This window comes from Linepithema humile, chromosome 6 (assembly GCF_040581485.1).
Source record: "Linepithema humile isolate Giens D197 chromosome 6, Lhum_UNIL_v1.0, whole genome shotgun sequence".
NCBI classification, from domain to species: domain Eukaryota; kingdom Metazoa; phylum Arthropoda; class Insecta; order Hymenoptera; family Formicidae; genus Linepithema; species Linepithema humile.
The window spans coordinates 5183752-5203732 of record NC_090133.1 but is presented as its reverse complement, the minus strand read 5'-3'; the positions used below and the strand labels follow the sequence as shown (position 1 = coordinate 5203732).

The following is a 19981-nucleotide window of genomic DNA, read 5'->3' as shown; positions in this document are numbered from 1 at the left end:
GAAATTTTTTTCACATGAAGAAATAAAGAAGAAACAGTAATAAAACATCGTTATGTATATGTATATATGTACACATACATACATATATCAGCGTGACTCATTCGAAATAAACAATCGATTGCGGTTTACATCCCACCGTCACAGTTAACACTAGAATCTCGACAAATTTGAGGTCAATCTTTTTTTTTTTACAGCACTAAATGAATCAAGCATCGTTCTATCGACGTTCCTTTTTTCCTCAATTTACACCAAATATCGCAATTAAAATTTCACCATAAGTCTACTTAAGATCATTCGGAAAAAAATATTTCGCGTTTATTACAATCTCGAAGCTTGATTGACGGCAATCAAGTTTAAATATCGCTGTAATGACATCGTCGAAACTCTCATCAAAGAAGCAAAATCCGTCATTAAAATCGAAGAGAATCCGTCATTAAAACCGTTTCTCCAGTGAGACACTCGGTGTGACAAAGAAAAAAAAAAGAAAATCGCTGGCCGGACTTATTTAACCAAGGATTCTCTTGCATATTTAATCGCCAAGATATTCAATGTCAAACGTCGAAACGTCAAAATCCAAGATAAGATTCAAGAAAGTTTAATGTCCAGTTAGATTCGATTAAAATTCCCTCGTTAAAGAATGGATTTCGAGATAAAAGTTTGATAAAGTTCGAATGTAAAGCGTGTACGTGTAGTTTTTCAGCACTCTGTAGGTGCACGCGTCACTCGACGCCGACGATGACGAAGACGTTCCGTAGCGACGCATCAAAAATCCGTGGAGATGGTCGCTGCACGACGGCGACTCTCGCCACGATTACTTTCTCCTCGCAAGGAAAAAGCGAGTCCGGCGAATAATCGCGCCAACAGGACGAGGACGCACGGCATGACGAGCGGAACGGTGAGCCGCTCGCTCACGTTCGCTCGCAGGCGCAGGTTAACGCAGGTTGGAGGTTAACCTCCACGCCGGAGCGAAGCGGAGCGAGCACGCGAGATCACGGACAGCTCGGACAGCGCGCGCGTACACGAGAAAAAAGGAAAATAAAGAAACGACGGAGTACCGCTGTACACTTTGACTGTAGAAAAGAGAGTTGACTTACCCCATAAACCAGTCCACGGTATCGCGGAGATACTCGGGTAACCTATCCAGCTTGGATGATTTTCGGATGGATCACCGTCGTGAGGAAAGCAGCGCGCGCGATAGCCGAGAAAACAAAGTGTAAATCTCCTCCTTCCCTTTCTCTCACTCTTTCCCCACGGATACTAGCACTACCACGGATAGTAGCAGCTAGCGGCAGCAACGGCAGCAGCGGCAGCGGCGGCGGCAGCAGCAGCAGCAGCGGCGGCAGCGGCGGCGCGCGTTTCGCGATCTCGTGAAATCTAACATGGCGCGGCACTATTGTCACCTGTTCCCGTCATGCCCCGCTGACCGTCGAAGCGCATAGCTCGTCGATTCGCTCGCCCGATTCTCAGCGCTGCTCGCTAGCTCGCTATCGCGCGACGCGAGGACGCGAGAAGATAACACACGCGACGACAACGATACACGGGGACTCCTCGCAGAGAGACGGGAGCAATAAACGAACCCGTGACGCGCACCAGCTGATCGCCTGACATCGGGACGCGCGCGCGTGTCTCGACCGTCTGCTCGCGTAATGCCACGTTTCGCCGGTTGGCTGCGGGTGGCGCCACATGACACGCATTTCGTATGCAGCGCTCCACCCGCCTAATGCGAAAAACACTAATAACATGAATATTAACGCGAAATGAGAAAATAGTAATATTTGTTTGTGTGTACTATGCGTTGGCGTTTTGCATCGCAATTTTATATGATAACCTAACATCGTGCAATCTCGGAATTTTTCTCTGAACAGCGTATAATTAGTATAATGCTTCTGACAAATTATTGTCAATTATAGAACGACGAATTAAGTACACATACCTTATGTTGATGCAGTAACGCACTTTCAATGCACTTTCGACGAGAAGAATAACGTGAAAAGTGAGGAAACGACTCCATCAGCTCCGAGCGTACAAAAGAGGACTGTTGATATCAAAATAAGTACACTGACTATTGCGATGGCTTGATTATGTTGCGACAAATGTTCAGCGCTTCATAAAAACACTCACGATAATATTTTGCGTACCAGATTCACTTTTAAACGGAAATAAACATGAAAATACGGAGCAACTTGAATACGACTTTGCAATCCGTCGCGACGCGTTCTACACTGACGCACAATTCAAATTGTATCCAATTGAATTTTTCGGAGTATCAATGCTGCCAACTAACAGCAATAATTATTTAACATAAAAATTATTTTAATAAATATTAAAACTGTTTAAAATTGCAGTAATATATTTAATGTATAAAAGTTTTAATATTAGAAATATTAAAATTATATGGTTTTTAAAAGTATAATTTAAACAAACTTAGGCGCATAAGCATATGCATAAAAAAATGAATTGATTTATAAGAAAATGCATAAAGGAATGAATCAATTTATTTCCTTATGCATATGCTGATGTGCTATGCTAATTTGTGTGGATATACTCTAAGAGCTTTGCTCCAGACCGGAAAACATATATGACACTGAGTAGCGTAGTACATCCGCTACAGAACCGCCATCTGGAACACCGGTAACACAAGTTCCTGTGCTCTGCCATGTTATCTTCCATTTTGGTTTTGGTCGTCGAGAAGGTTAGCCGTGTCATCATCGTCTACTGAATAAGATGACGTGAGTATCCAATAATCTTATCCAATTTTTGCAATCGTTTATTTTAACTTTACCATTTTGCATTAAATAAATATATTAAACTGCAATTATTGGCAAATGCGTTTTATTTTTCGCCGCACGATGCTTCCGATTGTAACATGAGTATCAACGTGCTCGTATCAACGTGCGTTTTCGTGTTGCATTGGAGAATCTTAACATTGGCCTACATAAACAATATTCTTTTCATACAGATTTACTTTATTACAATTCGAGTTTAATACGATTATTAATTTTAATCTTCTCGATTCTAAATATGATAAAATATCGTCAGATTATTAAAACATTTGCCATTTCTATAAAAGTAATTTTTGTAAAGTTGCGAAGAGAGTTCTACACATGTACATTTTATTTTCTAATTATAGGTCCAAAGTTTCGCGTGATACTCTATACGAGTGCGTAAATTCCGTGCTCCAGCATTCGCAAGAGAAAAAAAGGAAGTTTCTGGAGACTATAGAGCTTCAGATCGGTTTGAAGAACTATGATCCACAGAAGGACAAACGTTTCTCAGGCACCGTCAAGTATGTTTCTACCTGATTTTGAGGCATTTTTTTCATTTTATGGTTATAGCAGTGCATACATTTATTTTTTTTTATTAAAAATATCTGTAAAAAAAATGCCTTATATCAGGGAGCTAGGTTTTTACCTAGCGGACCTGTACCCAGGGTCTTAAATAAATTGGGGAGGTATTATACCGTTATAAATTATATAAGATTGTTATGTAGGATCATGACTCATGATCCTATTGGTAAGTTATTCTTTCAAGTAATATTTTAAATATGTGTTAAGTTATATACGTTTATCGTCACATTTGTTAAACAAGAAAAGTGATTGTTTAATATCAAATTTTTTGATTGAGAAATATTTGCAAAATATTGTAAATTATTAACAATATAATAGATTTATTCATTGTACCTAATATTAGTTCTAAAGTTTATTCATCAATGTTCCATGATGTTTATTGCATGTATTATCTGAACAATATATGTAGCAAAATATTTAAATCTGAGAGCATTGGAATTCTAAATATTCTAGAAATTTAGAGACACAATCTCATTTTTTTAAATGTTTATTATCGATTTTTATCAAATCAGGTTGAAGAATATTCCCAGGCCAAAAATGCAAGTATGTGTTCTTGGTGATCAACAGCATTGCGATGAAGCTAAAGCCAATAATATTCCATATATGGATGCAGAAGCACTTAAGAAGCTTAATAAGAATAAGAAGCTTGTTAAGAAGCTTGGTAAGTTAATGGCAATAAAATGTTACCTTCCCAAAAGCACCATCATTGGTTAACATACTAACAATGGTGGTCGTCAAGAGGAAGGAGATTAAAATCTTCACTAGGTGAGGGTAATGTGAATCGTTGCATTATACCTCAATCCGTGTTGATACATTTCTCTTAAAAAAAAAATTTGTTTAATAAAATTTATGGCATTTATTTAGAATTAAAACTGAAAAATTTTTGACATATTTACATTCTTTTTGTAGCAAAGAAATACGATGCCTTCTTGGCTAGTGAATCATTGATTAAGCAAATTCCCCGTTTACTTGGTCCCGGTTTGAACAAAGCCGGTAAATTCCCTGGGCTGTTATCTCATCAAGAATCGATGGTCGGCAAGATTGACGAAGTCAAAGCTACCATTAAATTTCAAATGAAGAAAGTACGTAGAGCGAATATAATTACTCTACGATTTTTTGCTTTATTTACGAGCTTGTAACATTTAATAACTGTTGTCTTTGTTCTGCAGGTTCTGTGCTTGTCGGTAGCCGTTGGACACGTCGACATGACACCCGACGAGTTGGTACAAAATGTACATCTCTCAATAAACTTTTTGGTTTCTCTGTTGAAAAAGCATTGGCAAAACGTGCGTTCCCTTCACATCAAATCTACTATGGGACCACCACAAAGATTGTATTAAGACATTTGATGCAATATGTTTCTAAATGTATATTCATATATTGCAATAAAAGCCAAATAAAATTGACAATTGTTTTTTCCTCTTTCCTATCTCATCACGTTTGTGATTAATTTTCCCGCTTTGAAACTGCGATAAAAGTTCTAACAAATACTGAGAATTTTTTTATATGATTTGATATAATTCTTTGAAAATAAGCATTTGTATAGCCACGTACTACAAGTATTTTGTAACTCATAGCACAGAATTTATATACAAGAAACTGCAATAAAAATTGAAAATTTATCGCTGTCTATAGAAGCAAACTATATAAAAATTATTATTAAAAAAATAATATATTTCCTATAACTATTAAATATTTTGTAATAAGTAAATAATACACATAAGTAAATAATAAACATATATATATATATAATAGTTATGGAAAATATAATATTAATTTTTTTATAATTCTTTTTTACAATTTCTCAAAACTATACAAAACGATTCATGTTGCATTAATAATTGTAATTCTTGTTGTAAGTTAAATTACTCTGCATTATTATCTATATAAAATTAAATAATAAAATATCGTGATATTTGAATATATTTTGAATGAGTAAATTTTTTATTGTCCAGTCACAGGTAGCCACGCAGAGTTTACTGAACCTTCAAATAGTATACCATAGGCCGAGGGATTATACGCCACGCGAGAACAGGCGATAAAGGAAGTAGACAGACTCTGGATCCGGTTCGTGGATACTTCTTTGGGGACCGCGCTCACGTGTAAGTTACATGTGTGTGCGTGGATCCTACGAAGGTCCATAGGCCTGAGCAGGCACCACCATAGCTATTTCCAACGATCTTTGTGGGAGCAGTCCGGTGGCGGTCGCTGCGCTTTGAAGAGGCACATGGTTTCGAGTTCCGCTTTGTAAGCAGATGCCAACGGAGCCAAAAATCCGCGTTTAGTCGTTACTCTCCCTCTCTTCATCGCATACGATTCCTGTAAAATTCTCTTACCGGTTATGCATGTTTATCGGATTGCTTCTTCACGTGGTTTCTGAACGCATCATTCCTTCTTATGGTAAACCTTGGAAATTCGGGCATCGATGGAATAAAAGTATTCACGTAAGTTTGATAAATGTGTTTTTAATTTCTTTTCCCGAAGAGAAAGATAAGAGAATGAATCACCTGTGAACTTAATGTGAACTTAATGAAACTATTTCAAAACTCATTACGAAATGAATAAATTAATATCATAATTTATTATTTAAATTTAAAATATAAAAACAATTTTAAAAAATTTAAGTTTTATCTTATATAAATAATTTAACAAAACAAGGAATTATAAGCAGCAGAAAAAGCTTATAGCTTACTTTATAAATATTTAGACAGTAAAATTTTATTTTCTATTTAATTTTAATCAAATGTTATTTTAACAAAAATTTGATTTTAGGTTTTGTTATCAATACATTTCTTAAGATTGAAGATTAAATGATAATCTCCCAGAACAATCTTGCCGTTCAGAAGATCCCTGGTACCCTTCCAGTTTTATTTGCTAGTTATCGACGCCTGTACTATAATTTGACGACAAAACTCGTTGAGACGTGCTTGACAACGAAGGCAAATTTAATTATAAATACAAGCGAAATGATAATGGCACAGTTCGTGGAAACGGACTACTGATACGGAAGCCTGATTTTTATTTCTGATAAAATTGTCAGTCTCCGTAAAATGTGATAAATATAAAGCTTGGCATATTTTTTTATCAATCAACGCGAGAGCAATCATTGGTAAGTGATTATTTGTCTGCCCTCTTGAAATTTGAGCTTTGTCGGGCAAACTAATATCGATCGTCCGGAATCTCGCCGGTCACAGAAATAGCGTATTAATTCGATTAGATATTTTTGAGAACTCAAGTATTCCCCGATCGTTCTCGAGAAATAACTGCTTGGAGGATGCCGGAATTACAACTCTCCCCTTTCGAACGGGGCATATTACGCTTCAATTGGAAGTTCACGGAATTAGATATTAATGTCAAGCGTGAGATTATCAACGGGGAATGCAGAAAAATCGCGATTGTCTGCCACTCTTCCGTTCTTTCTCCACGGGCGACGGAGAATGCAAAAATTGAACGTATCACGGGGATCGGATGGTCGGCCGGCGCTTGTATTTGATTAATAAAGTGGCCGCGAAAGAGTGCACTCTCGGACGAGAGTGGTCTCTACCCGTTATCAGTGATATCAACTAGCAGAGCGGAGACAACCAACCAGCCGGGCGGAAGGCTGTCAACGAGCCACAGTTGGGCAATGATTATCGAAAGCGACGACAACGACGACAACGAGTTTCACTGACGTTCCACCGAACATTCTCCAAACAGTTATCGAGAAACTCGCGAACCGATAATATCGCACATGACTGATTATCTTCTCGCGGCAGTGAGTGTTGTTCCCCCCTAATCCAAGCTAGCGAAGAAAGAAAAAATGCTCGTGTTAAACGAAAGAATGTAGCGCATCGCAAAGTTTTTAGTGCCAGTGTCAAGAATAATGCTGTTAATCTACGATACGTGACATTAAAAATGTATGACACATAATACATTAATCTCTAGTCTCGCGTTAACGCGTAATAGACTTCTCGGCTAATTTAAAATCAAGTTTTGTCGGAAATCTCTCGAGGCAAAAGTCATCGCGACTCTTCCTATTTTCTGACTTTATAAAATTTTGTAAATTTACAAAAATGTACGGAGTGCAAGAAGTTAAATTTTTATAAAACTAGACGTATCCTTGAATGAACACGCACGTAATCCTTTCAACGGGCGTGAAAGGAAACAGATATGACGAAGCATAGTTTTCCCAAGTATTTCCGCTTTGTGTTAATCAGAATACGCCTATTTTTATAAAAAGCTTTAGCTGTTGCATCATTAGAAAAAATTATATTTTAAATTACGCTAAAATGGCTAATATTGGGAATCAACTTAAAATTTTTTCCAAAATTTAATATAAGATAATAAATATCTAAATCTTCAGACTTTTGTGATTTCCATAAATAATATAAGTGTAATAGACGAAAAGAAAATTTTTATTATCGATGATATTATTGATATTAAATTTGACAACTGATAAAACAAATTGACGTGCATTATAGCATGTATTAGAGTAGCATTCATATTAGAGTTTTCAATCCATTTTTTTATCATGTAACAAAATATTTGGCAACGATTTAGAGCGCAGATATATTCAATCTTTTTCTATTTGTAGCATTTATTAGAACATGATCCTTGAAAAACGCTCGGTGCTGTTCGTTTTCCTTCTTTACTTCCCTTGTTCACTTTGCGACGATAATGCGTCGCAAGAGGCAACGAACAGTATACCACATAAAACATGGAACTCTGGATCGATGGAAAAGCACAAGAGCAACACATATTATGATTTTGCGTCTACGGAGAGTTCTACAAGCTTCGCAAACGATTCCGAGTTTGCGGACAGTTTCGAAACCAGCTACAATCCTGAATCTACAGAGAATTCTACGAGTTACGAAAATGAGAATCCTATCCTACAAGCCATTTTACGAACACATCGTACGAGTTTGAGCACAGATCCTGGATCCACGGAAAATCCTACGAGCACTTTCGGAACCAGCGTAAGCTACAATCTTGAATCTACAGAGAATCCTACGAGTTACGACAATGAGAATCCTAATTCTATCCTACTGGCCATTTTACGAACACATCGTACGAGTTTGAGCACAGATCCTGGATTCACGGAAAATCCTACGAGCACTGTAAATGATTTTGAATCTACGGATAGTCTCGGAAATAGCGTAAGTTACAATTTTAAATCCACGAGGGATCTTACGAATCACGCAAGTGACGATTCTGGATCTACGAGTTTGGCAATCACAGAATCTGGATCTACGGAGAATCCTAGTTTTACAAGTAGTTCTGGATTACGAACAAATACGAGAGACTCTACAATTACCGATATCAGTGAAATCTCATCTTCGATTTCCAATATTACGCAATCAAATTCTACTACTGTGATTGATAACAGTTTTAACACTTCAGATAACACGATTAGTACTACGATCGATCCAACGATTAACGATCCGTGCTCAGTAAACGCAAGCGGTAATTATAATAATTAAACACGTTATCGTTACTTATTTATAAGAATTATAAGTACTTAAAAATTATAGAATTTTCTTCCAAAATATTCGTTAAACAGAAAACATTAATAGAAAAAAATTTATTATTGTACAAAACTTAATGAAGAAGACAAAGAAAAATTATGTCTTATTTTTTCAAAATTATTAGGAATTATTTTATGCAGTTTTTATTATAGTCTGTATGTTCATATTTTGTAATTTTGTGTTTAACAGATATAAATAAGGTAATAAATTTAAAGACAGAGAATAAAAGTACAGAATGGATCACTCTGTCATGGGAATTATGCATTAATGCAACAGACGTTAACATGACCGAGTATGTTTATTCGGTCAAAATATGCGAAGCCGATAATAATTTGTCTGACTACATTTATTGTAGTCAGACAAATGAAACTGATACATGGTATAACGCTACCGGTCTCGATCCATGTACAGAATACATGTTCATCGTGAAAATACTTGCGGAAGATTGGGAATCCGACGAAGTTTCTCTTACAGAAATGACAAATAACACAAGTAAGTACACAATTGATTTATGTCTAATTTTATATAAATAAAGAATTAACTGGACTGAAAAGTTAATCAATAAATACTTTCATTACACTAATTTTTTTCAGTTTCCGAAATCGGAGATGTATTCGATCTGACTGTGCGGAATATCAGCGTTAAAACTATACAGCTGGCTTGGCAAGCGCCTGTAGCAAACGCAAAATGCATATCCAATTACTCGATTGAACAGTGCGACGAGAGTTCCTGTAATGAGACCACAGTCGTCGCCACGAATTACACCGCCAACGATCTTAACCCATGCACGGAATATCATTTCACTGTTAAAACGGTAACGCAGACAGTGCAATCCGCCGGTTTAAACGAGACCGCGAAAACAGCTTCGCCGAGTAAGTATCTTGAAGTGTCACGGCAGAAGAACAAATGAATACGTTGTCCCTTACAAATTTTTCTAGTGAAATTAGCGAAAGATTACTTTTCCAACTTTCACATATTTCACACGCATCTTAATAAATAAATCTCACATTAGGATTCTATTAAAACAGAGTACTTTACATATTTATTTTCCGCCGATGTGTTATTTAACTTTTGATAAATCTATTTCAGAATTGTCAAGCCCGGAATCTGTACATATAATACCCGGGAATTTTTCGCTATACGTTACATGGGAGCCACCGAAATCCGATACGAATTGCATCAAGCATTATCACGTGTCATTATCACGTGTAGATCCACCACGTACTTTTATTACCACGAATACAAGTTTACAGATTGGATATTTGCATGCTTGTGCGACTTACGAGGTGCACATCAACGCTGTGAATGAAGACGATGTGCACGGAGAAACGGCGACCAAAAGCGGCACCACGAATCGATCCAGTAAAAATTTATTTTTACTTCTAGATTTATTCTTGCACATTTTACGCTCGATATAATTTGACATGCGGCCGTTCGATATGAAGATCGATGTGAAATTATTCTCTACGTTTCAGGAACAAAACCACCACAAATGATTGCATTGCCAACGTCACATGCGACTAACATCACAATAATATGGAGTATTGACAAGGATAACAATGATTGCCAGTTGTCGGCCATAATTACTGTATGTAATTACACAGAAAGAAAAGGAGAAGGCTATGATCCTGTGAACAATTTATCTTCAACGAACGTAGATGAGGAGAATGTGAACAAGCCCAGCTTCACTATGAACACGACTGTGTCAGATCTGAGCGCTTATACGACTTACAGTTGCTGGAGTTACATTGTTAGTATCGGAGACTTACACAGTAACTGGAGTAAAGAAGTGTCTACCACAACATTGCAAGACAGTAAGCATACATTATTCCCATTACATTGTCATTTTAATTTAATTATTATCACAAAAATGAGTGAAAAATTAAGAAATTTTATAATACTGAGGATATTTTTTTTTTTCTGGATAAATAATCTTTCAATCTCTTCTATGGAATAAAATATAGTGATTAATTAATTGACTAATAAATAACTTCAATAATCTTATGTATATTTAATAATAATTTATTTAATACTTATTATATATAATTTAGCTAACGTCAATATTTTATGTTTGTACAATTTTAGAACCAATCCCGCCTACATTTACAATAAAAGAAATTAACAACTTCAATTTCTCTTTGACTTGGGAATTTCCGAAACGTTTACCCGGCACCTTAGAGCAGTGCGATATCGTGATCGATTGGGAACCACGTTACTCAATCCCAGATTGGTGCGCCTACGACGAACCGAAAAAACCCATATCTGTAAATTGTAGTGTAGACACACTTACATATGATTTTCAGGATTTAAAACCATTTACAACTTACAAGGTTAAGATGAGAGCAAAAACATGCGCGATGGAATGGAGCGAGTACAATGAACAAAATTTTAGCACCAAAAGCACAGGTAGACTATTTTATAAAAAATTATGTGTAGAGAAATCGTTTAACGGTTTTAAAGACATGGATACTTAATACTTTATTTTTCTCCTTGAATATTTGAGACATTAAATACTACGCGATTGTTCAGTTCCAGGTGCAATCACGAAATTTAATTCCTCCTCTATTATCATCAGAGAAACCTCGAAGAATCCAAATGTATTGGAAACGGTTTTAACATGGGGCATGCCATGTTCTTTAAACGGTGAATTTGAGTTCTTTAATATATCGATTTACGGTACCAGGAACAATTTCGAGCCTCATTCCTTCTTCAAAATATACAAATGTCCGAATCATATGTGCACGATGATTCTCAGCGAGGAGGAATTTCATCCGAAGGGAGAATTCAATTATACCTTCACGATATACACCAAAGTTAAAAACATCGAGAATCTCGGGCAAGAGACGAGTCAAAGCATACAGTATCCTCCTGGCAGTGCGTATTCATTCGTATGAATAATTCATTAATAATCTTTAAGATATATGACAGTGGAATACTCTGTATGCGACAATCGTATTTCCTTTATCTGTAATCGATTCTACAATTGAGATTCTTTTTGTAGTACCGCCGCAGCCCGACGATGAATACATCAACATGATCACTTCGGGATTGACGGTGCGACAGAAAACCACAACGACGGCTGTTATTTTCCTGCCCCTGTTCCCCATTGACAACGGCGACATCAAATACTACGCCATCATGGTGTCGGAGAAGGGACATAATGAGCAATTGAGTAAAAGGTTCGATGTGGAAAAGAACGACTGGCCTAATGCGTCCTCCTGGAAGGAGGCGATGATGAAGGAATTCACGATAGCATATCAAGCGACGCGGCGGAGGTGGGATCCTTATGAAGGTAATATATTCGTAGATAGATATAGGCCGACTGCCTGTAAGCCGTGCGTCATTAAATATCTTCTCCGTTTAGACAAACTTGTTGTCGATTATGATGGCATAAGAGTCATCAAGTATGACATCGGCGTGGACTCAAATTGCAAGGAGTTCTCGTTGAATACGGACCAACGGCTGTACTGCAATGGGCCTCTCAAACCAGACATGTGGTACGATGTCAGAATAAGAGCGTTTACTTACGGCGGTTACAACGATTCCGTCGTATTTTCGATAAAAACGAGTGAGTAAATCTTGTAATCTTCGCGCATGCAACTGATATAGCGCAAATAACTGTCATATAATTACGTTACGTAACAAAATCAGATATGTATATTGTTTCAATCGTTTTTTTTTTCTTCCTTGTTTTCTTTTACACTTTGCGATACCAGACGCGGAGCTGAATATTGTTTCGGTCATCGCAGCTGTCTTCAGCATACTTCTCATGGGGATACTGGTGACGATGATGTTGCTCGTGCGAAAATGTTCGCCGTATATGTAAGTTGCAATTTTTTTCAATACTTTTGTAAATAAAAAAAAAACGATAACCAATCGCGTATCGTAGTAGCGCAGATAATTTTCATATCTTAATGGAATGCGCGCGCGTTATTCTCAATTCTTATACCTCGAGTTGAATTATCGGCGGCGGAACTTGTTCTACACGCAACAGTGAAGTAAGATAAGATTAATTTTCTATAGTCGTGGAAAATTTCGAACGATGCTACAGCAATTAAGAGTTGTCGTCGATTCGTCGCGGGAGGCCCAGCTGAAATCACGGCGCGGCGCCGATGTCACTCATAGGCCTGAAATGTACCGGGCAGGTACAAGCGTTTATGAACAATGATCAATATTTATTCTATGACTCAGAAGAGGACTATAGCTAGAGGTGTGAGCAAGGTCGCTCGGCGTACGCGTCTATCATGCACGCTAAGTTATACGGCGCATTACAGGCTCAGTGCTCGACGAGGTGTCTGTCGCGGTTCGTTGTCGTCGAGCTTAAGCTCCGAATTGATTATTTTTATCATGGGTATTTTTAAGCGTGCAATACGCAGGTGATTATTGTAATAATAGAAATAGTGGTGTTGTAACGTCGCTATAGAAACTGCCGGGAATTTGCCTATATATGACTCCGAGCTTACGGTGAATCGAATCCTTTCGTTTCTAGCCAAGTGCGTATGTTTACTGCGTAAGTTTTTATTATTCCGCCGCTGTGAATGAACCGCCTACACACTGTCGGCGAAGGAAAGATATGCATATGTAAAATATGAATGCTATTGCGCATTTCTATACAATTTTCGTCATTACTCCGGCAACCTTCGAACGCGTTAACGAAGATATTGATCCTATGCAGTTATTATTTCTCTTATCTTTATTGTTTTACATATATGTACGTATCTTCTTTCTATATATCTATTATTTTATAGCGATTTTTTTTAGCTATTTTTGTTGCAAATATATTTTTATTATATTTTTTAAATATATTAAAACATACTTTTATATCACGTATTGATTTAGGTGCGTATAAAAATTCACGTTCGCCGCAATTTTTGCTATTTCAGACTGTTACGAAGACTTTTGCATTCTGACATGCCCGGCTCGCCTGTGCCCGCGCCGTTCACCAGAAAGAAATTCATTAACCATTGCCAGGAATTGGTGGACAATCCTGGGAAGTTGAGCAATGAATTTCGGCTGCTTCAGACTTTGAGCGTCGATTTACAGATGCCCACGAACACCGCTTGTTTGCAAGCTAACCGGAAGAAAAATCGCTACTCTGATATTTTACCCTGTACGAACTTATCTTGCAATACACACGCACACTTGCGGTTTGTGATTAAGTATTATATATGATTCATACTTTCAGATGATTTCTCAAGAGTAAAGCTGGAAGTGATAGATAATGATCCTAACACGGATTACATCAACGCGTCATTTATAAGAGTAAGTAAACTTCGCATTTAAGAAATCTGATTCTTTATTCAATTTTAAATAAATTTTTTTTAATAGAATTTTTACTCGATATCAAAATATTTAATTCTAAACTTCTAAACAAATTGCGAAATTCGAGTAAAGGAAAAATTATTTTAGCAGGAAATATTATTTCGTTCCTTAAATATTTTTCGATTATTAAATTTTCGGTGTATAATCGGCGATTGAAAAGTAATTCGTTCATATTTCAGGGATACTCGGGAGAAGATGAATACATAGCTTGTCAAGGTCCGAAGGAGGAAACTACCTATGATTTTTGGAGGATGGTCGATCAGTACAACATTAACATTATAGTTATGCTAACGCAATTGGTCGAAAAGGGCAAAGTAAATTCCATTTGCCGATATTAATTGCGTAATATCGATACCGTTTCCTGCACGTTGATTTTCTTTTTCAGGAAAAATGTCATCAATATTATCCGACGATTAGAGAAACTTTCCGATACGAGAACATGACGATACGATGCACGAGTGAATTAGACTTCAGGACGCACACCCAAAGAACGCTCATACTACAAAAGGTTTTATTTTTCACGCGAACAGCATATCTACAGCGAAAACTTCTACGCGAAGACAATGTCTATAATGCAGATAATATTATTACAGGAAAATAAAAAGAGGAGTATCACTCATTTGCACTTTAAAGACTGGCCTGATCACGATGTTCCAGAGGATTTCGATGCAATGATCAATTTTTGTCAAATTATGCGCCGCAACATTAGCGCTAATAAAGATTTCATCGTCGTTCATTGCAGGTACGAATAAATGCAATCGAAATATGATTTATTTCATTAAAAAATTATAATTTACAATAAAATATTATTTTACAGTGCAGGAATTGGTAGAACGGGAACGTTAATAGCGATCGATATCCTCCTGCAACATCTTAGGGATGATAGGAAATTAGATGTCTTCGGAACTGTATATAGATTGCGGCATAATAGAATAAATATGGTGCAGAGAGAAGTAAGTAATACATTTATTACAAATAATATCAGAATAGACTAGTCATTAAGATAAAAAAGCAGTCAAGTAAAAAGCCAAAAAAAAAAACAATGAAAAAATATTATAACTCATGCGCTTTAGCTACCAAGATATCGAAATTGTGAAATTAAGAGATTGTGAATAGATATTTTTGCGATGAAAGAATCAACTATTTTATGTAGAGTGAGCTAGCGTTATGTATCTGTTTTTTATCAACTTTCTTTTCTATATATTAGTATTCGTATAAAATGCATCAAGTATATAAATTTTATTTTATATTTTATATTTTCAGAGCCAATACGCTTATATATATAATTGTATAAAGCAAGTACTAAAAAATCCTTATTTCTTAAAAACTTGTAAGTATCTTTTATATACTATTTTCAGTGCATTTTTTCTAGTTAGATATAATAAAAACTCGTTATCATGTATTCATAGGTAAACCACCGCCGGTTAGTCCAGTATATCAGAACATCTCTAAGAAAGCTAAAGAGACAACGAATTCAGACAATAATCTAGTCAACAATCTCGAATTATGTATGTAAAATGCATTGTATCTCTATATTTTACAGTAGATATTACACATCTTTTATTCTTGTGGTATTATTAAGGGTACTGAAAAGCACGATAGAAATAACATTAATCTATTTTCTACTACAGAATGAGAGTCTCTCCAACTATTTAACACGTGATGAGGTACGAACAAATGCTTCTGCGACTGCATCATCTTATTTGCTTTGCTTTTCCTTCGTACTGAACGTTTCATTTAATCCATTCATTGTCTATCAGTCTACTAGTTGTCTAATTTTTCTCAGCTAAATACATAACTGTTCATTGTTTCTCTGCGTGTGGTTTAGAAATAACTTTGTATATAGGTATGCCTATTTATAGACTGGACATAGTTATGGCAATATAAAAAATACAAACTATAATGTAATGCAGCGAGAAAAGTGAGAGAGTTAATTTCTAAGATTTCTTTAAAAAATCTACAGCTGTCCGCAGCTAAATCTTCATCTATCTATAAAAATTGGCTTTTCAAGTCATCTTCATATTACACAATTATATCCAATTGTTCCTTTTTTCAATATCTTGCATAATGAATATCGTGTTGTTTCAGTAAAAAAATATAATAGCTCCATATCTATGGAATCTCTGGAATCAATCTATAATCTCTTTCCTTGGTCAACTGCGAGGAACACAATAAATAACGGTAAGACTGGAACACGATTTCATGAATCTAAACTGTTATTATATCGAAAATTAAATGGTGAAAAGAATGCAACTTTATTAAGGAACCAATCATTGCAAAATCATTTATACCGTGACAAATTTCACCCCATATAATTTTGCTTTAAGGTTTAAGACACTACAAATCAATGGGTGCCATAAATGTAAAGACTCATCACGTTACTATAGGTCAGTGATAGATCATATTAAAATTATATTACTTTTATTGTAATTACGATATTGACAAATGTGACAAAATTATTTTAGGAAGGTCTCGAACTTTGGATCGTGTCTTTTATAAATCGCAGAAAGATTCATCGTGTGAAATAAGTATAGAAGGTTTACAGGAGAGCTTTCCATTATTACCCTCTTCGAAATCAACTGATGTACTTGGCGACAGCACGCAACATGCAACAGACAGTAAGTCTTCATATCTCTTTGTTGCGTGCGTATTATACTTATTTAAGCCATTTATAAAATTAAATTTTTTTTTACAGAGACATGTGAAAGAGATGATTGAATTAAATTAGGTTATACGTTTTAAATTCATTCAGAGTATGGATATTTTATTATATGAAAGCATAAATAATGTAAATATGATGCGATGACAAAATCCAAGAATTCTTAAGATAGGATTGATATGTTATTTTACACATTACTCTTTGTAAATAATTGTAATTCTGTGTGAACATTCCCATATATGAGCATATGTCGCCGGAATGTATTATGTGATATTAAATATAATGCTTATCAGCATTGTTACCTGATACATGCCTTAAATAATATAATCCTACTAAATTTGGAAAATATTCTAAATAATAATGAAAGTTTGCAATTAGAATGTATATATTTCTAAACAACCTATATCAAATAAGAAATCGTAGCTTTCCAAAATATAAGAATTGTATATATGTAAACATAGATTCACATTTTATACACCTTCATACTTCATTTATTCAAGATATGCACACAAATTTCAATAAAAAGCACATAATGCATTTACATTGTTTATTAAAATTTGATTTGTCCAATGTAATATCTTTAATATCAAATAAATATAGTGCCAATATATTTTTTTCAAGTAATGATATCAAGATACTTGCTAACTCTAAATTAATATCGATATTTAGTGGAATAATCTTTAGGAGAAACTACCAAACCTCGTCCTTTCCTTGCGCCTCTGTAAACTGTCTCGATGATGTCGATCATTTCTTGCTTGTCTTCTAATGTCCAATTGATCTTATTGTTGTTGCCAGTACCTAAATCTATCATGATGTGTTTGTTTCTAAAGAAGAACATTACTGTACACGGATCGTAAAGTTCATACCTATAAAAAATAATTACATATATATAACAAATGTTATTATGTTCCGTGAATTAATATTAATTAGTTAATGTGATTAAAATTGTTGATACATACATTTTATTAAAATCTGGTACTTTTGTTATGTCAACCAAATAAATAACGGCAAAGTTCTTAACTTTCTCCGCAATGTTATAGAGTACTTCATCCATTTTCATACACATTGGATCCCAATCATGTCCAAAACGAATAACCTAGAGAATAAAACATTATTTTTGAAATTTTGAAAATTTTAACTTAGAATATAATTCTAATCGTTTAACTTGACATTCATATATATAATACTGTCAACAAAGTGATAGGTTAGGAATGAACTAAAACTCACCACGACTCGATCTTCTTCCGATAAAATAGCCTGATCGACTTGATAGCCGTTTTCCAAATGTGATAGCATGTAAGACATTTTGAGATATGAAATTCAAAAATTCGCGATTACAAGATTATCCAATTCTGTTTCGTTCTGTGCTTGATACTTTCCTTACATCCGATTGATTTCCTCGTCCAACAAGTTCTAGTTAGTCTTTCTTATTAATCAATCAAGGATTCTATTTCACTTTCACTTTCCTACATTACTTCTTTACGTATCGAATAAACAACAAGAAAAACACATTGAGATCATTCAGCTCATTCGCTATACAACCTGTGCAAATCTATGTTGATCTCTCTTGACACGTATTTTTTTCGGATTCTTGTATTGCGTCTTGCGCAATAGATCATTCGTACTTTAAAAAAAATTAAAGATAATAATAAAAATTATATTATTTTATTAATTGATAATTATGTATTAATAATTAATCAGTACTGAAAAAAAAGTCGTTATAATATACGTATTACACAATATATTTATATATCTTTTAGTTTATAATTTGTTTTAATAATTTTACAAATATTTTGTTAAAAATATTATCAAATTGGTACATATTTTATGGATTGTATTTCTTTTTTTCTCATTATCTAGGATCAATATTTGACAAATTTATTACATTTTTAATGTATTACATATATTAATTAAGCATCGGCTTTAATAAGCAAATCTATGTATGCTTCTGCAATTAAATCATCTTCTTTTATAGACAGTGCTTGCATGAGGTTGTCAGCAATTTTTTGTCCAGTCTCTATGTCTTGATCTTGCAAAACTACCTGAATACAATATTATTAAAATTGAATATCCTTATAAATAGAACTTTACAATGCAATTAAAAGATAAAAAGACAAACCTCTAATTCTATAAAATCGCCCAAACCATCAACCTGGTCAATATGTACTCTAGTTTGTCCAACAATATATAACTCTCTTACTTTCTTAACAATTCCTAATACACCAATGGATTGTGACAAAATATCTACAAGCGAATCTACAACATTTGAGCTTAGTGTCACTTTATCATAATTAGATAGCTTTGGCCCTAATACACAGGGTCGGTTGTAAAATATTAACTCTGCAGTGCCATTCTATATAACAGAAAAAAGTATTTTGTACAAAAATAATAGTATAATGACACAATTATATGCAATATAATTTGCAAAGTAATTTCAATATTTTAACAATTTAAATATATATTTTAATATGGTATAAATATATTAAGCAAAAGATTAATAATTAATCTTACCTCAAATTTTCGTAATTTTAATTTTCCTTCTTGAACCTTGAAAAAAGTATCATGCTGCTTGATAATAGTCTTATCATCATTACTTAATTCTTTGGCTTTTGAAATGATATGATTAATATCCTGAATTTTTGCTTTTATCTCAATGTTACGCATTTTTATTTTTCTAACTCCCTAAAATTGATAAAGTATTGATTAATGTTTAATATATATATATTTGAGTAATTAAATTCTTATATAATATTACAATACATCTGATCCACTTGTTGCATTTCTTCTGAACATTATTTTAACTCATATCTAATTTTGTATTCTTTATTCCAACAATGAGTATTATTTTGATAAAAAAAAGCGTCTTGTTAAACTCGACGAGTAATTATCACATAATATTTCTATATTATAATTTTTTAATTAATTTAACATTATATAGTATTATTTACCTCTAATATTAACTTTTCAAATACGTTACTAAACTGTCAATTGTCAGTTATAGCCAGTGTCGCCAGACGTGCTTATTCTGGGGGTCGATTGTTTATCATGCAATATAGTGAAAATCACAAAAGTGAGCAAATTTACTAAAGTATCTATGATCTTATTGGTTCACGCCTAGTAAATTTGCTCACTTTTGTAATTTTTACTAC

At 34.6% G+C, this 19981-nt stretch overlaps 5 protein-coding genes across 10 annotated transcripts in view; 2 read left to right on the top strand and 3 right to left on the bottom strand.

Moving 5' to 3' along the window:
- Mob2 (MOB kinase activator 2) overlaps positions 1-1645 on the bottom strand; it is a 29294-nt gene extending 27649 nt beyond the window's left edge. The window contains exon 1 of the mRNA XM_067357140.1: positions 1095-1645. The gene's annotated coding sequence lies outside the window, so the exon portion shown is untranslated. The remainder of the gene's footprint in view (positions 1-1094) is intronic.
- Positions 1646-2577: 932 nt separating this feature from the next.
- On the top strand, positions 2578-4756 carry RpL10Ab (ribosomal protein L10Ab). The gene is made up of 5 exons (XM_012375181.2): positions 2578-2729; positions 3131-3286; positions 3860-4008; positions 4257-4429; positions 4517-4756. Exons 1-5 carry the CDS (start codon positions 2725-2727, stop codon positions 4685-4687), a joined length of 654 nt encoding a protein of 217 aa, XP_012230604.1. The 5' UTR covers positions 2578-2724; the 3' UTR covers positions 4688-4756.
- Positions 4757-5363: 607 nt separating this feature from the next.
- Ptp52F (Protein tyrosine phosphatase 52F) lies at positions 5364-17138 on the top strand. Of its 4 annotated transcripts, XM_012375452.2 has the most exons (24): positions 5372-5791; positions 6120-6456; positions 7921-8789; positions 9041-9343; positions 9445-9723; positions 9941-10213; positions 10327-10665; positions 10937-11257; positions 11381-11725; positions 11853-12143; positions 12216-12419; positions 12568-12673; positions 13735-13961; positions 14037-14113; positions 14353-14487; positions 14559-14681; positions 14767-14915; positions 14991-15126; positions 15437-15503; positions 15583-15681; positions 16262-16354; positions 16501-16560; positions 16639-16791; positions 16869-17138. In XM_012375452.2, the coding sequence occupies exons 3-24, from the start codon at positions 7934-7936 to the stop codon at positions 16889-16891; spliced, it is 4659 nt and encodes a 1552-aa protein (XP_012230875.2). In that variant the 5' UTR covers positions 5372-5791; positions 6120-6456; positions 7921-7933; the 3' UTR covers positions 16892-17138. The 4 variants fall into 4 exon arrangements, with proteins under 4 accessions (XP_067213231.1, XP_012230875.2, XP_012230876.2 ...); XM_012375453.2 differs by lacking the exons at positions 5372-5791; positions 6120-6456 and adding an exon at positions 6900-7101; XM_012375450.2 differs by lacking the exons at positions 5372-5791; positions 6120-6456 and adding an exon at positions 6900-7243.
- Positions 17139-17300: 162 nt separating this feature from the next.
- Dim1 (thioredoxin-like protein Dim1) lies at positions 17301-18397 on the bottom strand. Its single transcript, XM_012375456.2, has 3 exons — positions 18060-18397; positions 17792-17928; positions 17301-17698 (listed from the first exon to the last, which is right to left on the bottom strand). The coding sequence occupies exons 1-3, from the start codon at positions 18135-18137 to the stop codon at positions 17485-17487; spliced, it is 429 nt and encodes a 142-aa protein (XP_012230879.1). The 5' UTR covers positions 18138-18397; the 3' UTR covers positions 17301-17484.
- On the bottom strand, positions 18283-19930 carry LOC105677061 (uncharacterized). Of its 3 annotated transcripts, none has more exons than XM_012375410.2 (4): positions 19781-19930; positions 19344-19514; positions 18952-19185; positions 18283-18874 (listed from the first exon to the last, which is right to left on the bottom strand). In XM_012375410.2, the coding sequence occupies exons 2-4, from the start codon at positions 19494-19496 to the stop codon at positions 18743-18745; spliced, it is 519 nt and encodes a 172-aa protein (XP_012230833.2). In that variant the 5' UTR covers positions 19497-19514; positions 19781-19930; the 3' UTR covers positions 18283-18742. The 3 variants fall into 3 exon arrangements, with proteins under 3 accessions (XP_012230833.2, XP_012230832.2, XP_067213245.1); XM_012375409.2 differs by lacking the exon at positions 19781-19930 and adding an exon at positions 19593-19750; XM_067357144.1 differs by lacking the exon at positions 19781-19930 and adding an exon at positions 19588-19726.
- Between the last annotated feature and the right edge of the window lie 51 nt (positions 19931-19981).